The sequence below is a fragment of the Nelumbo lutea genome, chromosome 6 (assembly GCF_056320005.1).
Source record: "Nelumbo lutea isolate HS-2025 chromosome 6, American lotus-T2T, whole genome shotgun sequence".
Taxonomy (NCBI): domain Eukaryota; kingdom Viridiplantae; phylum Streptophyta; class Magnoliopsida; order Proteales; family Nelumbonaceae; genus Nelumbo; species Nelumbo lutea.
In genome coordinates, this window is record NC_142689.1 from 18368556 (window position 1) to 18392362 (window position 23807).

The window sequence follows — 23807 nt, forward strand, 5'->3', positions numbered from 1 at the left end:
AAGTAAATAAAAGAAAGCTATACTAAATACATACAAAAGCATGTAGGACCCATATTCCAATTCTGATTCCGACTACAAACCAAAGGAATCCTAAATGTATTATTATAATCAATGTCTCTGTGTCAGCACAGACTAGCATAGATTTTACAAACACTTAAGATCCTTATTCAACACTCATGCCCTTGAAAGAGGCCTCCATTGCCTCATCTAGAGGACTTTGCATAAAAGCAATAGTAAGCTCAAATTATTCCTTGATAGCCCAAACGTATACCTATACAAAAATTAAGGAAAACAAGACAACAATTAAGCGCTATGAATGCAATATAAATTAAACACCTCTACATTGGCCCAGAGTAGGGGTGTAACTTGGGCGGGCCCAACCCAAGCCTGGACCAGCCTAAACCGAAAACTTACATGGATTGGGCTTAGTTTTTTGGTCCTTGGGCCAGGCCCGGGCCTATAAAATCGGGGTTTTTTTTTTTAAATTTTGGATTGGGCTCAGGCTAGACCATTGGCAAACCCGAGCCTGGACCGAACCCGAACTGACATCTACCCAAGCGCAAGAAACCTGAGCCCAACCCGATGTCTAAGGCAGTAAGGCCCTTAGAGTAACCCTAAAAAATATGTTTGAGAGTTGAGATTGAAAAAGCAAAATGGTGGGAAAGAGTTGAAAGACTGAAAGTGTGAAATTGTGAATGCCTTTCAATACTCGATCCCTCTCTCTTACCTTTAAATTAGTCAATGCTCAATACCTGACCTATTAGAGTGTTCATTCAAGTCCTTTGTAAAAGACTAAAGTGTGATTCTTCTGGTTTTCTGCTGAGTGACAATTGAAAATAGCGCAAGTTAGAGCTAGGTATGGTTTTTAATAGGGGTAATAGCATATAAGGGCAACTTTTGTGGTTTAATATCAATAAAAGTAATATATTCAAAAAATTTTCAAAAATAGGTTAACTTTTTAAAAATAATATCAATAAAGGGCAAAAACATCGTTTTCATCTTCTTCTTGCCATTTGTTCACTAGAGCCACCGTCCGCCACCGCTCGCCACCACTTGCCACTGTCGTCCAATGCTGCATGCCGCTACCTCCGCCCACCTCTGTCTCCGCCTTCGACAACGTTGTCGAAGGTGGTCGGAGGGAGAGGTGGCGGCGTTGGATAGCGAAACCACCGGTTCTGCCGCCACTGCCACCTCTACCTCTGGCCACCTCCGGCAATGTTGCTGGAGGCAGAGGTGGGTGGAGGCGATGGCAAGCGGCGGCTCTGGTGAACAAATGGCAAGAAGAAGAAGATGAACAGTGTTTTTGCCCTTTATTGATATTATTTTTAAAAAGTTAACATATTTTTGAAAATTTTTTAAATGTATTACTTTTATTGATATTAAACCACGTTACCTCCTACTTTTCCTTTATTCTTTTTTATTGTTTATGGATTAAATTTCCTGGTTTTACTTTTTAGTTTTCACCCTTTGTCTTTCATCTTTCTAGTTTCTATTATAAAATAATGCAATGAATAAAATATTAGAAAAGATAGAATGCTGCATCAATTCACTTTTTAATTTGTCTTCTTTATTTTTTATTTAGTTATTTAATATTTATTGGATAGTTTTGTCTTATCATTTTATGGCATTTCCCAAATCCCAACCCACTGTGAGAGAGAGAGAGAGAGAGAGGCTAATAATCAATACAACGATTTGGAGTATACTAGAACGGAAACAAATCATATTTGTTCAAAAACAAATCATATCTATAGATTTATACTAAAGCTTTTACAAAAAATCAAAACCCGAACTTTAAGAATTCTTTGACCGAGTTGACATGCGGAAAAATTAGCAATTTGGATAATCATTTCTTGTACTGGAATTTGGGCAGACCCAATCCTATCCCTCTAGTACCAAAAAAAAAAATCCTGGCCATCACATATCCAGTCCAAAATTTTATACAGGCTACAGGCTGCTAGGATGGGCTTTGATATTTATCCTTCAGATGGACTAGGGCAAAAAATCTTAAGCCTTTTTTATTTTTTAGGCTTTGATTGGATTTTGGGTCATAGAATGGGCTTAAGCCCATAGCCTAGTCTTTTAAATTAGGGGTGAAACTTGGGCGGGCCCAACCCATCCCGAGTTCGGCTCTAGCCCGAGCTCAACCCGAGTGTGTTAAATTTAAGCTCGGGTTGGGCTCGGGCCTGATCATTCGGTTTTTACTTTGGGCTTGGTCCCTACTTATAGGTGATAGGGTCAGGCCCGGGTTTATTCTAAGCCCAAACCAACCTGCCCGACTTGCACCCCTACCCAGAGTGATGATCAATTGGTGATCCACCAACCACCCCAGTTTTCTGAGAGTCGGTCCTGCCAGACACTTCTTGGTTTATGTGTCTGATGGCATATGCCAAGACTAAGCTGATTATTAATCTGTCTGAGGTCGTCAATTCACAAGGTCAGTAAATCATACCAGTGCTTGAGACCAACTCATGTCAGTTTACCTTGTTACATAACCTGGAAACAGAGCCACATGTATGATCCTTACCCATTCATGAATTTACATTTTCATGGCCTAACTGTATCTTTTCATTACTGCCCCAAGTTTTGGATCTTGATCAATCAGTTACAGTCTTTGTATTCGTACAACTTTGGGTTATGGCTCATCTGTGGATCCATGTTTTGCCATGGTATCAAGGATATAAAGGATTCATCTATAACAAAATGATATTATGCTTACATGCTTCGATGTGCTTTCTTTCTCCAGAAAATGGGCACAACCCATTGAACGCACTGCCATTTGGAAAATGCATGGATGAGCCGTGGAAAAAAGCATGATAATAGTAGTTTAGTGAAAAAGTAGAACTGAGAATCAACAAATAGGCCAGAAATTACCTTCAATACTGACATGAAGGGAAGGCTATCAATGAGAGATGGCCTCTTCACAGGTACAAGCATCCTCCCTTCTGGTGGTATTTCTTTACACATATGTTGATCAGCTATTTTACCTAGTAATATCAACTGTGATTTATCCATAAGCATGGAATTAATTGTCTGCTTCATCGATTCTATATCTGCCTCAAGTGCTTGATGCCTTGTGTCGAGTTTCTTGATGTCAGGATCCCCAATGTTAACTTGATTAAAAAAGGATTCCCTTGGAGTGTTACAATAATCCTCACAGGCCCCAATTGTAGCTCTGGGCTTTGGATCATCATTATAAGAGGCTTCATGATGAATAGAATCAATGGGATGAACAGAATCAACGGTATACAGTCTGTCGCTCATGCCATCTCCAAGGTCTGGTACATTATCAATCTTCCTCAAATTAGAGTAATCATCTGGTTGTGAGAAATATTGGGTCTTCTTAAAACTGTAAGCATGGTACATCATTTCCATAGAACTATCCTGTCCTGTTCCCTTTACCAAACCAAAGGATGAAGATGAGGTCTCCCTGGAGAGCTTCAGGGCATGCCTCAGCCACTTGGGAGATTTACCTACTACTACCTTGTTATTAAATTCCCCATCCATCTTATTGCAGCTAAGATTTCTCTCCAATTCGCAGATTCTGTCCTCCAAATTCTGCAATTCCCGGGCACCAAGAGTTTCACCAAAACCATATGAAGAGAATTTGAATTGGGTTTCAAGGTTCTCAACCCTGCTGTTCAGATGAATTGGGTATCTACCCTTCTCACCTTCTATCTCAGCTTCAGAAAGCCCATAACTCAACATCCTGTGTCTGTACGCCTGGACCAGATATGTAAGGAATTGGGTGGCTTGCTCACTCTTATAAAACAAGTCTTCTAATGTGAGAAGCTTCTGTTGATCGTGAGCCATTTTCTCCTCAGCAAACCGTTTGAATTGCCGCGCATCCATCTGGGCTTCGGCCTTTTCCCTCTGCAACTTCAATATCATTGACATGACCTCTTTTGCAGCTGAAGCTGCAGCATTTCTCTCTGCTTCCAGCTCAGAGTACAAATCCTGTATTGTTTGTTGTTGTCTGCTCAGTGCCTCTCGTAAGGCCATGCATTCATTCTCCAATTCAATTCGAAATATAGAGTAGTCTGTTGGAGCATTTTGGCTACTAGCTTCAGGCTCTTCAGACTTCCTTTTCACCAAGTGGTGCCAACTGCTGTGGATCAATGTGCACCTACAGCTACATTTACAGCATTGAAGCAAATCTGTTGAAGGTGATATGACTTTGGAATCCATAAGCTTTCAAGTATCCAATTCAAGCCTATCTCAACCCAATGACCACCAAACCTAGAAAGTAACCAGAAACAAATAAAACCTTCTCTAGGGGTTCAGTTGAACTCCTCAGTAAACAATTACAGATGCTTTGAGCGTTTCTCTTCCTCAAACTCAATAACAACTCTTCTTTTAGATCAGTAGTCAAAGACAAAGCTCCACGAACATCCACCTCCCAATACAATTGCAAATAGTAAATCTCTTTTTGAGCTTAACAGTATACCTGAAACCGAAACAAAGACAAAATCTTGATGCAATGCATCATTGTGATCAAAAGAAGAGAAATATTTACTAAAAAGAAGGGAGGAAGCAAGAGAACTGACTTATGTTCGACCTCTAGACCTGCAAACAATCAAGCCTGAACATTGTCCCACTATTTTCTTACTTATGTCATAGAGGGAATTTGCAAGAATGGTGTTTTCCAAGAGTGTTAGTAGGAACGTTAATGGGGTAGGGCACCCATTCCCCATCGGGGACTTGGAATCACCAGATTTTCTCTGCCCCACGGTAAATCTAGTTTGTGAATATTTTATAAATAGGATTATGAGGGTTTTTTAAGAATTGAATTATGGAAATTTTGAGGTATTTTAGAAATGGAATTTTGGGACCTAAAATTTTAAGAATTTGGAGAAATTTTTGAGATATTTTAAAATTAAAATTAAATTTAAGGATAGTTACCAATTCAAGAAATTATATGCAAACCCCATCCCCGCCCCGTTTTCCCTGTCCCCATTTAAGATCAAGAAAATCCACCCCATTTGGAAAACCTACAAGCTATTCCCACATCCTTACCCACTTGATATAATAGTTACACATTTGGAATATCTCTCTTATCATTTATGGGAAGATGTTTCCAATATACGGCGATGGGGTTATATGGACAGGAATGTGAGAATTGTTTGTGGGTAACAGATCGGGAGTTAGTACTGTAAGGTTATAATTTATAAATACCATCTATACATATAATCTGAATGCATTGTTTCAAACAAGCATGAGAAACCACACTATGATTCCCCGAAATAAATTGGGAGCAAGTGGAGTTTCCACTAACATGGACCTTGTGCAATAAGCACCTCCATAAAAAAAAAAAAAAATGGAACCAATAACAAGAAAGAAGAGATCATTTGATGTCCTAATGAGAATATTGAAATAAGATTCTGCCCAACCAAGAAACACATGTTCCTCAGTACCTACTTACATAACAGCCCTAGAGGGAAGTGGGTTATTTGCAATAATGGAAACATCATATAGCCGAGAGATGGTCTAATGCGGTAGGAATAAGCAAGGCAACTTATGAGCAGTGGTATGAAGTATAAACCAAAGGAATCAGAGTTCAAGGTAAATACACAAATTAGATTAGAGAAAAATTTTGTAACAGATAAGTGATTATAAAGAAAACTTAGCTCTAAATGGTAGATTCTTTAAAATGTTTGCAAATTAAGAAAGAGAGAGAGAGAGAGAGAAAATATCAAATTAGGAAAGTCTCAATCTACCATTAGGATTACCACACACGTTTGCATGCGTTTGGAAGTGTTGAGAACATATCAATTACTCATTGACACTTAAACGTACAAGTTCACTTCATTTTTTCAATCAAACGTGAACAAACTTAGGGAGGATTCCACTCCACGAATACCCCAAATAATTTCACTTTTATTGCCATTGGTATTTATGTAATTAGACAATTTCAGACTATTCATAACACCAATGGTAAAAATCTTGATGAAATCATCTCACTGAATATGGCAATTTCTACCCCACCTAATGGTATTGGCTCCTAGCCGTTCCAAAGGGAGGATTTTTCCCTTAAAAAACAGATTTTCGGTTAGGAATGGGTTTTAGGGAGGGTTTTTTTCAATCCGTATGGGTACGTATGGGTAAAGTACTGATATTAGTCTATACCCAACCCTTCCCAACTTGCATATGAAAAACATATGAGCTTATGTAAAAATATTTTGAAATTTATGTGAAGGATAATAGATATTTAATGTGCTTTTTTTTATATGTTTAATCAAGTAATTGAAAATTTTGGTGTTTGTTCATGCTATTTTACTTACTTATTACTTATATATAAGAAGAAATAATAGAAATTTATATGCAGGTTTAACCCAATTTGCCAATTCCACCCAGCCTCATCCTCAAATGCGGGGTGAACAGGGTAAGGCTGTAAGGGAGGGTTTTGCATTTTCATATGTGAAAAGGGTTTGGATTTTGAAAATCCAACTTAATACAGGTTTTGGAGAGGGTATGAATTAGGAGGTCCAGGGGGGCAGCTATGATCTGGAATTCACAAAACCATTCTGCATATGGACTTCATATGTTTTAAAAATAAAATATCAAACTCATTCTGCATATGGACTTCATAATCGCAAACTCATACAATGCAAACAATGACAATTAGGAATAATAAAAACCTAACAACAAAAAACAAGTAACTTAATGAATACATACCTAAGAGTGAAACGGAGACTGCAATCTAGCGCTTAGCAATCTCATATAGAGAAACACAGAGAAATGATAATCTCGAAGTTCAAATGGCAGTTCATGGTAGGAGAGTGAAATAAAGGACAACAAAGGGGTTTTGCTTGGAAGTTCCTTTTAACAGATGACGACTCTATTCATTTTCAATACGATTGAAGTTGGTTCAACTTCTCTTTCCCTGCTCTACAACACCAAAGGAGAAAACAATGATAATCAGCAAGTAAAGCCATGCAATGCACGTCGTTAAATATAAATTTGGTTGGGTTTGGATTTACGGATTTGGATTTTGACATTAGCTTGATGTCTATTTTTCAGGGTTGGCCTTAGGCTGGCACTAAACTAATCCAATCCCTCTAATTTACACCCTTTTTAAAATAGACATAATCAAAATAAGTTAAAAGAGATTTAAAAGGAAACGAGGGATTAAAGTTGTCGCAACGGCCGCCTTCACAACACAATAAAACACAACTAACTAAAACATCAGATAAATGTTTTGGGTAAATTGCTGAAATCTCTTTTAAAGTTTCTAGCCATTGCTGAAACTTCCCCTGAAGTTTGGTCATTGCAATCACCTCTTTGAACTTTCTGACTAGTTATAAGTAGACCCCATTGTTAGAATCTACTAACAAGAGGTACAAAAATGTCCAAAATACCCATGCAATTCCTATTGAGACTGGTTTCCATAGAAAAACAATAACAATAAGAAAGAGAATTTGAAGTTGCAATTTTACCTTTGAACAATTGATACAAAGGGAAAATTTGAAAAATAAATCAATTTCAAAAAATAGATTAAAAGGGTATGGACTAGCAATTCATATGAAGAGAAAATTTGAAAAATAAACATCTTAGTGAAAAGTAACTATATGGGTATTTTAGACATTTTTATACATTTTTTAGAGGATTTTAACAAAAGGGGTCTACTTGCAACTATGTCACAAAGTTTGGGGGAGGTGATTGCAATTATCAAACTTCAGGAGAGGTTTCAACAATTTACCCTAAATGTTTCTTGTTGGAGTTGTATTTCAAATGACATGGCACTCACTTGGCTTATTACATGGCAGGTTATAGATTTGATTCAAGTAAAAAAAAAAAAATCTACAATGCCTAATCAGCATTCATCTATACCAAACCCGGTTTAGGATGAAATGAATTGAACACACTATGCATGGAGCATGGTGTGTCTATTTCATCTTCAATCATATCACCAACCTCACCACGATACTAAACACCCATTGAGGAAACATTCGGTAGGTCTAATTCAACTTCTAATTAATTTCTTTTTTTATTGATTTAGAACAAGTGATTGACCATTTGATGAAAACAACTCTTATGCCTGGTAAAACCAGAAATTGTGCTACACAAGGTGAGGGTAGCATGACCAAACATCACAAAAACAAATAAAAGCAAGAGTCCAAAGCAACATAGAAACACTCACTAAAGACTCATTGAAGGCGGTATGCATCAACTAATTAGCTTCTTGATTGGCTTCAGAGAAAGCATGATGATAACTGACTCCACAATCCATGAGGTAACATCGATGACGACACTCATCAAGCACAATCTTCAATCTCTATAGGGGATTCACCACCTTCCTTTCATTGGTTTAATTCTTCTTAGGTATTTAAACATGTTCTTCATGGCAGTCCAATGCCTATCTTAGGATGGATTGATATCTACTTACTACATTGATTGTTTGTACGATGTTAAGTCGAGTGCACAATATAGCATACATGAGACTCCCTATGACAAGGCATTAGGGATCTTCTTCAAGTCTTTGATCTCCTTAGGAGTCTTTGGTGACATACTCTTAGAGAGATATGCCCCTACCGGCGTATCGAGCGGATCGATACACATTTTGGTTGCTTTTTTTAATTTTTTTCACAACCATTTCAGGGGGGGGGGGGGTTAGGTCTCCTGAACCGGCCAGACCTCAAATACACCCATTGTAGGGGCGTATTGGAGGGGTCCTGAAATTATACGTATTGGCTAATACGGGTTGATACGTGTCAATACTTTGAACTTTGCTTGTATGTTGAACCTCTTCACAATCTTATTTATGTAAATAGATTATGATAATCTTAGGAGGCTAGGACCATTTTTCAATCTATCTCTATAAAGTCAAAGTCCTAAGATAAAATGTAGGAAGCTTCTCAAAGATCTTTTTGGGAAAAGTGTTATAAAAGTCATACCTTCATTGAGGATAACATCCTTGTTTCACTCCCAATAAATAGGATGTCATCAAAACTTTGTACTAGAAGTATAACCTTATCTCTCATTACCTTATATGTAAACATAGGGTTCATTCAAATTTTGGTTAAGGTCAAACTGTTTTTATTGTTGAGTTAAACCAAATATTGTAACTTTTGAAATTTGCTTGCTTTAACCCATATATTGACCTATTTAGCTTGCACACAATGTGTTCTTGATCTTTAACAATAAATCATTGTGGTTGTTGCATGTAAATGTTTTTTGTAAGATCTCATTTAGGAATGCTATTTTGACATTCATTTGCCAAATCTCATAATCATAGTGTATAAATATTGCTAACAAGATTCTAATTGATTTTAACATGGCCATGGACAAGAAGATTTTCTCATAATTGTTTCTTATTTTTAAGTGTAACATTTCGCCATAAGATGAGTTTTATAAGTCTTGTCTTTTCCACCAAGGCTCTTCTTCCTCTTGAAGATCCATTGTAACAAATTGTTTTAACTCTAAGGTGTGGACAAACAAGTGTTCAAATTTTGTTGGTTTTCATTGACTCTATCTCAACTTTCATGGCATCTACCCATTTCATGGAATTTATGTCTAACATAACTTTCATATAAATTAGAGGATCTTTATCACTATCTTTGGTTTCCACCAAGAGTGTTTCTTGATCATAATCATATTAGGTAGGAGGTTTGAATTCTCAGGCAAATAGAGATATGTATCATATTTAATCGTTGCGGTAGGTTATAAATAAGCATTTGCTAATTTGGAATTTTAGTTTATTAGCACATTTTTTTTACATGTGCTAGACAACCTCATACCTTTAAGTATTTAATGCTAATTAACTTGGTTGAGACTCGGTTTAACACATAAATCATAGTTTCAAGTGTGTATCCCTAAAAGGAAACAAACAGATTTGAATGGACAAAGAGTAACTGAACCATATCTAGTAGGGTTTGGTTACTTCTTTTCGTGTAAGGTGGTGGTGATAGTGATCTACACCCTGAAAGTCTAGTTGGAAAGAATGGCTCCTTAAATACCTTATGGTGAGGGATCAAACAATTATAGTTTGCTAGAGATAGAATTCCGACAAGAGGGGAGAAAATAGCTATTGGTTGCAAAGGAAAGGGCAAGGTGAGGAGAGGAGAGGGAAGAAGGGAGAGAGAGGTAATGGATTTTCATGTGAGTTTGGGCTAGAAAAGTCCCCAAAACTGGGTGTGGGTTTCTTATTTATGGAGCTTTTGGGTCTATATTCCAGAAATTTCTTATCTTACTCTTTTCCACTTTTAATTATTATGGAATGTTCCCTTTCTTATTTAGTGCTCATGTTTAATTATCCTTCTAGAATACTAATGACCTAATCTAAATGCTTTGTTCTTCTAGAATATTTTAGCATTTGATTAAAACACATGCTCATTACTCGAACCTTGGGTTTAGCCCGAGTTAGCCAGATCTATGTACTTGTGCAATTCTATCCTCTTACATTAGCCCCTACTTAACTTTGGTTTCTTCTAGCGAAGTTAAGCATAATTTTGTTATCTATGGTTTGTAGATTTTTGATACAAGAACACCATGAATTTGTTTTACGGGCTTATAAGCCGCGCAGGGTGAAACATCAAACATGTGCTTTTATATTGTTTGGAGTATGATGTTTGGACTTTGTACGTATTTACACTTAATTGCCTTTGAGATGGTGCTCTTACTTTAATAACTATTAGTCACCAAATTTCCGAGGAATTTTACAAGTGATTAACCTCAAAAATTTTGAAGAATTATTACAAGTGATTAGTGTCTGAATTTAAGCGAGGTCAAGACCCCAAATTTTCTGAAAATTTAAGCAAAATTATCTCCCAAGATTTATAGAGATATTAAGCAAAATTAAACCTTGAATTTTCAAAAAATTTTAAGCTCCCCCCCCGCAACCCCATTTTTTTTAAGCAAATCAGCCCCTAGTACTGGATAAGTGGTAGGATTGAGTGATATAGGGCCAAATATATCAAATGCCTTTTATGGGGATTGGGGAGTGTGCAAAACTGCATGCTATGATTAGTAATGAGGTTGAATCACAAAAACTGAGCAATTAAATTGTGCACCTGTAGGGTACAAATTATTGTCATATGAAATGTGGATACATGAGCTTTTGCGTTCAAACTTGTTGTTATAAGAAAGGTTCAAAGTATCCACATATTAACCTGTATCGGCCAATATATATCGTGCCAGTGGTTTTCCGATATGCCCCTATAAGGATTGTATTGGATCAGTCATTGGTTCAGAGGGTAGCCAAGCCTTAAACTGGCCCCTCTAAACCAATTTCGAAAAAAAGATAAGTGAAACATTAAAAAAAAAATATCAATACAGGCTGATACACCCAATATATCGGCCCATATCAATATTTAGAACCTTGGTTACAAGCAAAGGCATTGAATTATGTAAGTATGTTAACTTAAATATGTCAAGTTGTTAATCAAGAATATATGAACTTGTGCTTATGAAGTATGTAATCATGCATATGAGTCATGAACTATATGCATATATAATGTGTAGGTGCCATAAGCATGTGATATATAACCTTGAAAATAAAGTATGTAAATGCATGACTATGGAGCTGTAAGTGGTTGGGGAAGACAAGGGCTGGGTCTTGAAAAGAGATTCATAAGGGTAGCGAGATTCTTAACATTACCAAGTAAGCTAGGTCAGCTGGCTCCACCGTAGTTGCACTCTTGTAGCTTTCTAGTTGGAAAGTTGAACTTGGGTTTGATTGTGCACAGCACATTCTTGAATCGGGAGGAAAAGTAAAGAAAGAAAAAAAAAAAAAAACCAAAGGAAGAAAGACTCTGTAACATCTTTCCTGCACCTTGCACACTTTCAATTTGGTAGATACCTACCAAGCACCAACTACCTCCTTCACCCACCTCATTTCAGAGTTTAGACTCTGTAACATCTTTCCTCTCCTCTCTCTCTCTCTCTTTCTCTCTCTCTCTCTCTCTCTGGGCAACCACTATGGCTTTCTACACATCTTTAATGGACAAAATTCCAGCGTACACGGGTCTCTCTCCTGCGGAGTTCTTCACGATACTTGCTATGATGGTTGCAGTTTATCTACTGGTCTGTGGAATGTTCGTCGACCCGGAAGAGTTGAAGAAACATGAGAAGAATTTAAATCCAGTAGCAAGTTTCCCGGCCCCCAATCCGGTTGAGTTGGGTGACATGACGGAGGAGGAATTGATGGCATATAACGGTTTGGATTCGACGAAACCTTTATTGATGGCTATTAAAGGACAAATATACGATGTTACTATGTCCAGGTGCGGGCTGTTTGTTTCTCGATTTCTTCGAATTTTGCTTGTACTCTTCTCTAACAGTGCTTTTTTGTTAATGATTTTTGTTGGCTTTTCGTTCTTAGTTGATAATAATTAGGTTTTGAGTTTACTTTTCTTTTTATGGTGAAATTGGATTCGTAAAGCTCAGTTTGGGAGGAATACAAATACAAATATATAGAGTGCAAAACTTTGTATTCATTTGTGCTGTACATATTTGTATTTTTGTATTTGTACTCTTCCCAATCTGAGCCTAATCGTTTTTAGGGATGTTGTAGGATCTCGGCAAATAATGGGTTTTGCAGTTTTCATTTCTTTGGAGAATTATGACTAGTAGTTATGCATTGCCTTATGAAGAGGGTTGAACCATGTGATCATTGAGAGTTATTGTTATTTGCCTTTAAACATCTCTTTTGTCTTCCTTCTCAATGTCATTGGATTAAGGTCTCTACAAACCCATCGAGCAGGAAGGGTCAGACTGCGCGTGATTGGTTGAATCCATCTTCCATATGGTAGTTTGGAAGTTATCATAAGTTACAATCTGTTAATTCTCAACTTTACCTGCTTGGATTGACACCTATGTGTCGTCAGGAGGATTGTGTGATAGAAATGCTTTTTAACACATTAAGGTAAGATGCTTCCATGATGCCTAATGTCATAAGACTCACAACCATGTTATCGTAGTAACAGATGGTCACGCTGCTCTACAGCTTATAGGTAGCCAGAATCAGGCTAACCACAATTGGTCTTCTGACCATACGCATCTCCCACACCTGAAAAGTGTTAATGACTCCCACGGGACCTTGAAGGTTCATATTTCTCTCATACAATCGTTGGCGTATTACCAAGCCTCCAAAGCAACCTTGTACTATTTACACTTAAGATGTACTTAGCCATCTCTTAAGCCTATGCCTACATTCACCATTTAACTTAGTGGCTAATTTTGCCTGGGAGGCCAGACACCAAGTATTTTATGGGCTAACCAAGTATTTAGGTGATCATACTTATCTAAAAAAAGGCTGAATTTTAGGGGAGCAAGGTAAGTGAAGGATGAAAAGGAAAAGAAATGAAGGATATTTCCATGACCAGTGTACTGCCAAAGCAATGGTGTAGTTTCTGTCAGGGTGTCTAGCTTGGTCTTGTTGAGTTGGGGCAATTGCCTTGATTTGGTCCTTAAGTTTCTCTAGGAGTAATCTATTGCACCTGTGTGAACTAGCATCTGTAGTCTGGAGTAATATAGTCACTTGCATAGTGGAGTCTTAATGTGCTTTTGCTGTTTGAGTTTCTATGCCAGGGGAGATGGCCTACCCACCTATTTTCTCAAAACTTGTTAGTGGACCATGCTAACACTGGTTTTCTTTGCTTGGTTTTTGAAACTTGGGTATCGCAGGTTTTTGAGTCTGAGAGTGGTCATTTTTTCCAAGGTAATGCTGAATGATATGTCTGCATCCAGTGCACCCCTCCCAAGACCTTGGGTAGCTGGGACTAACATTGATAATAGGCTAATAGCCTTTTTGATTCTCTTTTTTCTTTGCATGAAACTCCAGCCCTAAATATCGCTTACATCTTTATGCTAAATATGTAGTAACCCTAGGCCCTGCAGCAGGATCTAGGGTTCTTTGCTACAGTGATCAGTTATTTCTTATCTCCTATGTAATGACCGAATACAAACTTCAGCTTGGACTAAGATTTTGTGACAAAGCAATTTTTTTTCTCTCCACACTGCTAGAGGTAAAATACAGTCCTTGGAAATTGTCCTGGGCTGCTATAAAATTAATAGTTCAAATGATGCAAATGCAACCTCATCTATGGAAAGCATTGGAAGTAATTTTTTCCTTTTGTACACTTCAGGAAAGCTTCTAAATCCTACTCAAGTATCTATTCTTTGAAAAGGTTTGTTTTAATCCTTTTGCTATGGCTAAGATACAATGTTGGTGTATTTGATGTTGTGACTCAATAGTGTGGTTATTGGACTCAAGCTGTCAAGGTAGAATTTCTAGTGTTTATTCTTTGATATTACATGTCTGCAGATGCAAAATAGTAATCCAAGTCATGCCCTCCAACACAAAACTAATTGTATGAGCATGATTGACAGACCTATCCAACCTATGCATAGTCTAACACAAGCCTGAAAGTGTTCAGTTTAGTTTGAGTTGGGTTCAGGCCTGCAAGGGTTGGCTTGACCCCGGACTGGGCCCAAGCCCATACCTAAGCTTTCATTTTTATGATTGGGACTGTGTTGGCTGTAAGCTCATACCTACATGGAGGGATCTTGTGGCTACTCCATCCCAACCATTAGAGAGGGGACTCACTAGATTGGTAGCTTGTTCAATCCTGGTGTCCATATTAGTCATATGGCCCACCTTGTACTGGTAATGTTAACCATTCAAAGGTTTAGCCTTTAGTATAAAAGTTAACTAAAATTGGGCTTATTTTGCACACGTGGCAAGATGTTTTGGGATGAGATGTTTTCCACGAACAGAGAGTGGGGAGAGGAACTCAGATTTCTTTTGAGCTTCATACTAATGTGGCACATGTAAGATTCCTTGGTGATGTAGGATAGAAGAAGAAAGTCCTATTATCTTTATGTGGTAGGAAGAAGAGGGAAATTAAAGATCTGAATTATGAGTGAGATAGATCTGAATAAAGAAGAAAAAGAGAAGAAACATTGCATATTATTGATAAAAAAAAAAGAAACATTGCATATGTAGAGATAAAGAGAGAGAAAGAAGATCACACTTTTTGAAGAAGAGTAACCATAATTTCATTAAAAAAGAAGCAAGTACATGAGGAAATGTACAGCAGAAAGCACACTAAAGATGATAAGAGCAAAGATCTTTCGCTAAACAAATTATCCCTGTGTACTCCAGACTAGTTTTACATTCATCAAGTTCAGGATGTCTCTTGCCTCTGTTAAATAATGATCCAGCTGCCAAGGTCCATTGTCTTTTTCTCTTAACCATCTGATTGTGTTCTCTGAATCACTTTCAATGTTTAGGCTTGAGATACCCAGATCTCTAGCTACAGATCCCAGTTAAAGCAGCTAGCATCTAAGCCTCAGTGGAGACAGAAATCCTTATTGGGCCATTGAAAGCCCAGCAAATCAGCCATCATTTCCCCTAATTATCCCCCCAATACCAGCAAAACCTAGGTTCCCTAAGGTGCTACCATCAAAGTTTAGTATCATTCATCCATCTTGGAAATGATGGAGACCTTGGGGCAAGGTTGGAAATTTAGGGGAAGAGAGCAGAAATTTTACTACATTCCTTTCCAAATTCCAAGTCAATTACTGAAACTCCTTCAAACTTTTCAGAATTTTTTGTCGACAGTTTACAAAGAGAGGTGATGTGAGAGATCAAATCTTTGACAGTCATGGCCTTGTTTTCAAAAATTCAGCTGTTTCTTTCTTCCCAGATTCCCTATAAGACAGCATGGATTTCTATAATCCAGTAGATCTTACCTCTACTGCTAAGACCTCTACCATTCCACTGCCACACAAAGTCATTAATATTCTTCAGAGCAACCCAGCTATAATCCAAGAGATTTAAAAGGTAATTCCAAACTTTCTTTGATACCTGACAATATAAAAGGAGGTGCTTTGCAGTTTATCCATCACAAAGTCATGAAAGATCACACTTTATCAGAAAGTACCCTCAGAAATAAACACTATTCCGTTAACTGAATTCTAAAATTTCAATTATGACAACTCTAATTATAGAATATAGGCTAAAGCTTAAGGTGCTTTGCAGTTTATCCATCACAAAGTCATGAAAGAAGATCACACTTTATCAGAAAGTACCTGTTGAGACCCAAACACCCCCTCCAGAACCCACTAGGGGAGTGGAGCAGGCCACCACCTATCAGCCATTCACAAGAAGACAGAGGAGACAGGCGGCAGAGCCCCAGAATTAGTTACACTCAGAGTTGGTTACTCTGCCACCTGAAGATATTCCATCCATGTTATTTGCCAGAGTTAGTTATCTAGAAATCAGAGGATATTCCTTCTGATATTACACCTGTAGGCCAGCTATATAAGGCCATCATCATATAATGAAAGTAATGAATGATTCTCCCTTAATTTTCTTCTCCCTGAGTCCAGTTTATTCCTTCCCTCCCTTCTCTCTTTTCTCTCCATCTTCTGTTTCAGGAGGTCAAGCCTCCCTCGAAGAGGTTTCTGAGGTGAGTAGAAACTCACCAAGTTGGTATCAAAGCAAGGTTGCAGACCAGCTATGTTGCAGACAAGATCCTCTACCATGGAAGATAGAGTCGACCAACTTGAGATTGGGATCCACCAGGTACTGAACGAACTCAGGGATCTCAAGGTGGTCATCTCTAACCTCGCCTCCCAACAACCCCAGTCATCCAACAGGGGTTGACACCTCTGTTTCTGGTAGCCAGGGAACTGGGGGTTACCCCGCCAGAAAGGTTACTAAAATCAATTTTCCCAACTATTCCGGTGGAGATCCCATTCCTTGGATTTTCAGAGCAGAGAGATTCTTCGAGTATCATGAAACCCCTGCACACCAGCGCGTCGCCATCGCTTCCATTCACCTAGAAGGAGACGCTATTCTCTGGCTCCAGTGGTATCGACAAACCCATCCTCAGGTAACTTGGGCGAAGTTCACGGAAGCCTTGTGCATCCGTTTTGGGCCGACGACGTTTGTGGATTACGATGAACTCCTCACTCGACTAAAACAGACCGGGATAGTAGCAGACTACCAGCTCGAGTTCGAAAGAATGGCGACCAGGGTACATGGATGGTCGGAGAAGGCCTTGGTAGGGTGTTTCGTGGAAGGTCTCAGAGAAGACATCCGCCTGGAAGTGAGAGCTCTTCGACCAGCGACAGTCATGGCGGTGGTGGGTATGGCTTACCTGCAAGAAGAGAAGATTGATAGCATGCGCAGGACCAGTAAGCCATCCTACCCGAATGTGAGGGCTCCCCAGTGGTCCGAACAGAAACCCATGAAACAAGTTGGGGATTCTCAGAAGCCCATTTTGCCCAGGCCCATTGTGCCCTTCAAGCGCCTCTCGTGGGATGAGATGCAGGCCCGACGCGAGAAGGGCCTCTGTTACAATTGTGATGACAAGTTTGGACCGAGCCATAAGTGTAGAGTCTAGCGAGTGTTTCTCCTTCAGACAGAGGAAGAATCGGAAGAAAACATAGATGACTGTGAACTGATCTCAATTGAACCAGAACCTGTTGGAGTCGAGATCTCCTTACACACCCTCATGGGCCTCAACCCTCTTCAGTCCATGCGAGTAGAAGGAAGGTTGGTGGGCCGATCTGTGATGATCTTGATTGATAGTGGCTCTACCCTGAATTTTATCACTTGCCGATTAGTAAGGCAACTAGATATGTCTATACAACTCACTCCACTCTTTTCAATCTATGTGGCTAATGGAAGTCAGATGTCATGTGATGGTGTGTGCAAGAAGGAAAAGATCCTTATACAAGGCCACTATTTCGTGGTAGATCTCCACCCATTGGATTTCTTAGGGGCTGATATTATTCTGGGAATTCATTGGTTACGTGGCCTAGGATCGACACTGTGTGATTAGGCCAAAATGACAATGGACTTTTATCAGGATGGTCAGACTTGCCATCTACAAGGGGTGCAGCCTCCGAGTCCCCAAGGTGATACTGTAGCTTCCTTGTTACGGGCCTCCAAGGATACTGGATAGCCCTTATTTATGCACTTAGGCATGCAGCCCACAGTTCCAACTTTAAAAAATCAAGTCTGTGACCAACCCATGGAAGCCCAACACGAGGCACTACGATTGATACTCGATCAATTTGGTGATGTGTTCAAGGAACCAAGCCAATTACCTCCACCCCGGGCCCATGACCATTAGATACCCCTCTTACCAAATTCTAAACCGGCCAATGTGAGGCCATATAGATACCCCTATTTCTAGAAGCTAGAAATTGAGAAGGTGGTAAGAGAGCTAATGAACAAAGGGCATATACAAACCAGCACCGGCCCATTTTCATCCCCTGTACTCCTAGTAAAAAAGAAGGATGGTAGTTGGCGGTTTTGTGCAGATTACTGGGCCCTAAATCAGATTACAGTGAAGGACAAGTTCTCGATACCCCTCATTGATGAACTGTTGGACAAGTTAGGAGAAGCACAGGTGTTCTCCAAACTGGACCTGCGATCCGGGTATCATCAGATCCGGGTTCACCAGGCCGACATCCACAAGACCGCCTTCCGAACCCATGATGGCCATTATGAGTTTCTGGTTATGCCGTTGGGGCTCACAAACACCCCCTCCACCTTCCAAGCCCTTATCAATGGCATTTTCAAGCCTTTCTTAAGGCAATTTGTTTTAGTATTCTTCGATGACATTCTGGTTTACAGCAAGGATTGGGGCACCCATATGGAACATCTGAGACTTACCCTCACCACTCTAAGGGAATATCAGTTACATGCCAAAATGACCAAGTGTTCTTTTGGACAAAAACAAATACAATACTTAGGCCATGTGGTTGCAGTAGGGCGGGTCATGGAAGACCCAAAAAAGATAGATCCATCCAAAAATGGCACAAGCCCACTACTGTAAAGGCTCTCAGGGGTTTCCTTGGGCTTACCGGGTATTATAGGCGTTTCATTAAGGGGTATGGGCTCATGGCCGCCCCTCTAACGCGCCTGTTGAAGGATTCTTTCAGCTGAGCTGATGAGGCCCAACGGGCCTTTGAAGACTTGAAGACAACAGTTTTGACCTCTCCAGTCCTTACTCTTCCAGATTTCACCCAGCCCTTTGAGATTGAGTGTGATGCCTCAAGTGCAGGGGTGGGGGCCGTCCTGATGTAGAAGGGACAACCCATTGCTTACTTCAGCAAGGCCTTATCAACCGCCCACCAGAACCAATCCACTTATGTCAAGGAGATGATGGCAGTGGTAATGGCAGTCTAGAAATGGCGTACATATCTATTAGGACACCAATTTATCATAAAGTCAGACCAACGAAGTCTGAAGTATATAGCAGAACAAAGAGTGCACACCCCGGAGCAGCAAAAGTGGCTTAGTAAACTGATGGGCTTCGACTACCGAATAGAGTATAAACCTGGGCCCGCCAACAGGGTAGCTGATGCCTTATCACGGGTAGAGGAGCTGGCCCAACTAACCTACTCTCAGCCCAGTTTTCCCTTGTTTGAAGCCATAAGGCAAGAAGCAAGGACTGATCCGCAGCTGCAGGACATTAGGGAAAAATTGAGGCAGAACCCTTCCCAGGTTGCAGGGTACCAAATTGTGGGACCAGACCTCTTCTTTAAGGGCCGGTTCGTGATTGCTCCAAATTCCAGCCACAAAACTGAACTATTGAAGTTGTTTCATGATTCCTCTTTGGGAGGACATTCAGGAGTGCTAAGGACTCTAAAGAGGCTCAGCAGCCACTACCATTGGGTAGGTATGCGCAAGCACGTGTTACACTATGTATCTGAATGCCAGACCTGTCAATGACAGAAATACTCCTCACAGTCTCCAGTTGGCCTCCTACAGCCCCTCAAGATTCCAGAGCAAGTATGGGAAGACCTCTCCATGGACTTCATCACCGGACTTCCCCGTTCTTTAAGGAAGGAAGTTATCGTGGTAGTAGTTGACCGTCTCACCAAGTATAGCCATTTCTCTACCCTGCCTCACCCTTACACTGTAGCAACGGTGGCTGACATCTTCATACGGGACATTGCAAAATTGCATGGGACACCAAGATCCATTGTCTCGGACCGTGACACTGCCTTCCTGAGTTCATTCTGGAAGGAATACTTCCAATTGCAAGGAACCCAACTGCACCCATCCACAAGTTACCACCCCTAGACGGATGGACAGACTGAAGTTCTTAATCGGTGCTTAGAAGCCTACCTGAGGTGCTTCATAGGGGAGAAGCCCAAACAGTGGGCTCACTGGCTTCCGTGGGCAGAATACTGGTACAACACAACTTATCAATCAGCAGTAGGAATGGCACCCTTCAAGGCTCTATATGGCAGAGAACCTCCTCCCATATTACCTTATGAATTTGGGTCGGCTAAGATGGCAGAAGTAGAGACTCGCCTACTGGCAAGAGATGAGATCCTTAGACTGCTCAAGGCCAACTTGACTAAAGCCCAGCAAAAGATGAATGCCTACTATGACTCTCACCACCGCCCACTAGAGTTTCAGATAGGTGATTTTGTCTACCTTAAGCTCCAACCTTACCACAAGGTCTCAGTGATGAGACGGGCTTGGCACAAGCTAGCTCCCAGATATTATGGGCCCTATAAGGTGCTAGAGAGAGTGGGCCTTGTTGCTTACAGATTGGACCTCCCTGCTACCTCGAAGCTACACCCAGTGTTTCACATCTCACTTCTCAGGAAAGCTGTGGGGAATCATACCCCTATCTCACCCAACTTACCCTAATTTACAGATGAAGGGGACATTTACACGGAGCCTGTCAAGATTGTGGATTTCCGATGGGTTCGACGAGGAGGGTAGGTTGTGCCAGAAGCCAAGGTTGAATGGGCCAGACTGCCTCCAGAAGAGGCCACATGGGAACCTTATCTAAGGCTGAATGAGAGGTTTCCCAACCTAGACCTTGAGGGCAAGGTCAGTGCTAAGGGGGGAGGAACTGTTGAGACCCAAACACCCCCTCCAGAACCCACTAGGGGAGTGGAGCAGGCCACCACCTATCAGCCATTCACAAGAAGACAGAGGAGACAGGCGGCAGAGCCCCAGAATTAGTTACACTCAGAGTTGGTTACTCTGCCACCTGAAGATATTCCACCCATGTTATCTGCCAGAGTTAGTTATCCAGAAATCAGAGGATATTCCCTCTGATATTACACCTGTAGGCCAGCTATGTAAGGCCATCATCATATAATGAAAGTAATGAATGATTCTCCCTTAATTTTCTTCTCCCTGAGTCCAGTTTATTCCTTCCCTACCTTCTCTCTTTTCTCTCCATCTTCTGTTTCAGGAGGTCAAGCCTCCCTCGAAGAGGTTTCTGAGGTGAGCGGAAACTCACCAGTACCCTCAGAAATAAACATTTTATTCCGTTAACTGAATTCTAAAATTTCAATTACGACAACTCTAATTATAGAATATAGACTAAAGCTTAAGGGCTCAAATCTCTCTTTACAGGCTCTGAATTCAATTAGGAAACTAACCCAAAACAGCTTCTAATTGCTTCAGAGTTACGACAACACAATACGTTACTGGTTGAAGTGAACAATGTTAACAAGATTCCTTTGGGAGTCCCAACTTTTCTTTGCAAGAGAATTGTACAAGTTGAGTATCATAATCGAGGGTTAGGATTGATCTTTCTTTAGGGCATGAAGAGGGATGGTGCTTAAAACAGTGTTGTAATAGAGGAAGGCTTACAAACAAAGGGTAGGAGAGTGGTGAACATGGGGGGATAGGAAGGTGAAGGATTGGTTAATTTAAGAAGATGTTGAGTTGGGAAAATGGAAGGCAAGATGATAATTTTAGGCAAGGGTAGGTGGCAAGTTAAGCAAGTAGAGGACACATGGGGAAGGAAGGTAATAATTATAAAAAAAGAACAACAAGAAAGGATAGGAGATCTAACCAGTCATTGATTGTTTAAAAGATGGGCATGTGACAGGACAGGTAGCTGAATTGAACACAAGGCTTTTAATTGGAGTCATCACATAAAAACGACTTTTTTGTGGTAACTGATAAAAAGGATAATAGGTTAAGCCTTATTAATGTCAACCTGCTTAGAGTTTGCGAGTTGGGCTAGTTAAATAAGATCTGTTGTATACTTCTGTCGGTTCACAACAAAGCAGCCTTGTGGAGAAGATTGAACTTTCAAACCAAGAAAATGTTGAGTTTGTTAGGGCTGTACAGTTTTTGAGTCTTTCTTGTTGTTTGTTGGGCCATTATTATTAGTTCTTTTATTTTCTATTAGTGGGCCTAATTAGTTTATTATTGGTCTAAGGTGTTATTCTTTTGGTCTGAAGTCTGATGTCTGACAAGTGAAAAAGCTCTGAAAAAAGTACTTTGAAAATCAGTACTTTTTTTGCTTTATCTGATATCTGAATGCAAAAATGTTAAGCTGAAACTTGAATGCTGAATGCTGAATATGGCTACTTCACAATTTGGCCCCCATAATTGATTATGGAATGGATATTTACGTTAATTATAATTAACATTATAAAATTGATAGTAATCGTTATATTTAGAATAAAAATAATATTCAGACCCACAATACAACTTTATAGTTAACATTTTTAAATCGATGGGAAAGGTTAATTAACCTTTACTTCCTCTCTCTCTCTCTCCATATTCAGACCCACAATACAACTTATATCAAAATTGATTTTCAAATTGGACATTTGCTGAGAAACAAGTACAATCATCTTCAAGTTCCTCACCCACCGCAGACACCTCCTTCACATAATAGAATTGTACCATTAGCAAATTGTAGGTGAGTGGTTGACACCTCATCTCTTCCTACTCTCCACCCCCTCATCAAGTTTCTAGCACCAGCCTTAGAAATTAGCCTCTCAAGCATATTATTAAAGTGAAATGAAAAGGGGAGAGGGGGTCCCCTTGCCTAAGTCCCCTAAGGGTCAGAAAATGGTCTACCATAGACCCATTCACCAAAATTGAGTAGTGGCACGTCCTAATACAACCTAGGATCCATTTACACCATATGTCACCAAAATCAAAATTTCTCGTTACTTCTAGCAAAAAGATCCAATCAACCAAGTCATAGGTCTTTTCGAAATTCAACTTACAAACAAAACCCTAGAAAGGTGAAATTATGGGAGGAAAACCCTAATCCTTTGAGAAAGCACCTTAGCAATGAATTTATATAAACTATTGATCAAATTAATTGGTTTAAAATCTTTTGAGTGCATTACATAATTTTTTTTTTGGGATTAAAGCAGTAATGGTTGAGTTTAGCCTCAGGTTTATCACTCCCCTCTCAAAGAATTCATTAAAAGCCTTTTGCAAATCATCTTTCAATACATCCCAACAATCTTGATAATATGCCATAGTGAAACTATTGGGACTAGGAGCTTTGGATCCATCCATTGAAATTGCTTCCTTTATCTCTTCCATCTCAAAACTTCTTTTTAGCCAAACCTTAGAAACCTCAGACAATTTGACCATTCTAACCCATTAAGCCACACTCTTTCATTAAGAGGTCTCTTGAAAATAGATTTGAAGTGATCCACAAAGGCTCAAGAAATCTCATCTTATTAAGTCAAAGATACACCATCCACCACCAATTTTGAGAAACTTTTCCCTTCTCCCATTTGTGAAAGTATGAAAAAATTTGGTGTCTCCTTAAGCCAATTAATCCTAGATTTTTGTCTCCATCTAATATCTTCTTTTAGCAAAAGGTCCTTTAGTTGCTTTTCTGAAGGACCATTCTCTCTTCCTTATCCCTATCTCCAAAGGTACCTGCGCCTTCTTTTGAATCCAATTCCCCAATTTTGCTAATAACTTCTTGCTTCCTCTCTTCTAATCTTCCAAAATGTTGAATGTTCCACACTTCCACTCTTTGATTTTGACTTTAAGTTCCTACAATTTCCAATGAAACTTTATGCCTTCCCATTTCACCCTTGAATTACTT

The 23807-nt window shown here is 39.6% G+C and overlaps 2 protein-coding genes across 2 annotated transcripts in view; one reads left to right on the forward strand and one right to left on the reverse strand.

Annotated features, from left to right (window-relative positions):
* On the reverse strand, nucleotides 1–11684 carry LOC148847689 (myosin-binding protein 7-like). The gene is made up of 5 exons (XM_088949418.1): nucleotides 11594–11684; nucleotides 6673–6885; nucleotides 2872–4444; nucleotides 2717–2769; nucleotides 1–271 (listed from the first exon to the last, which is right to left on the reverse strand). Exons 3-5 carry the CDS (start codon nucleotides 4183–4185, stop codon nucleotides 208–210), a joined length of 1431 nt encoding a protein of 476 aa, XP_088805544.1. The 5' UTR covers nucleotides 4186–4444; nucleotides 6673–6885; nucleotides 11594–11684; the 3' UTR covers nucleotides 1–207.
* Nucleotides 11478–23807, forward strand: part of LOC148847690 (membrane steroid-binding protein 2-like) — a 20388-nt gene continuing 8058 nt past the window's right edge. Inside the window, exon 1 of the mRNA XM_088949419.1 lies at nucleotides 11478–12218. Within this exon, the coding sequence (XP_088805545.1) occupies nucleotides 11914–12218 (305 nt within the window). The 5' untranslated portion in view covers nucleotides 11478–11913. The remainder of the gene's footprint in view (nucleotides 12219–23807) is intronic.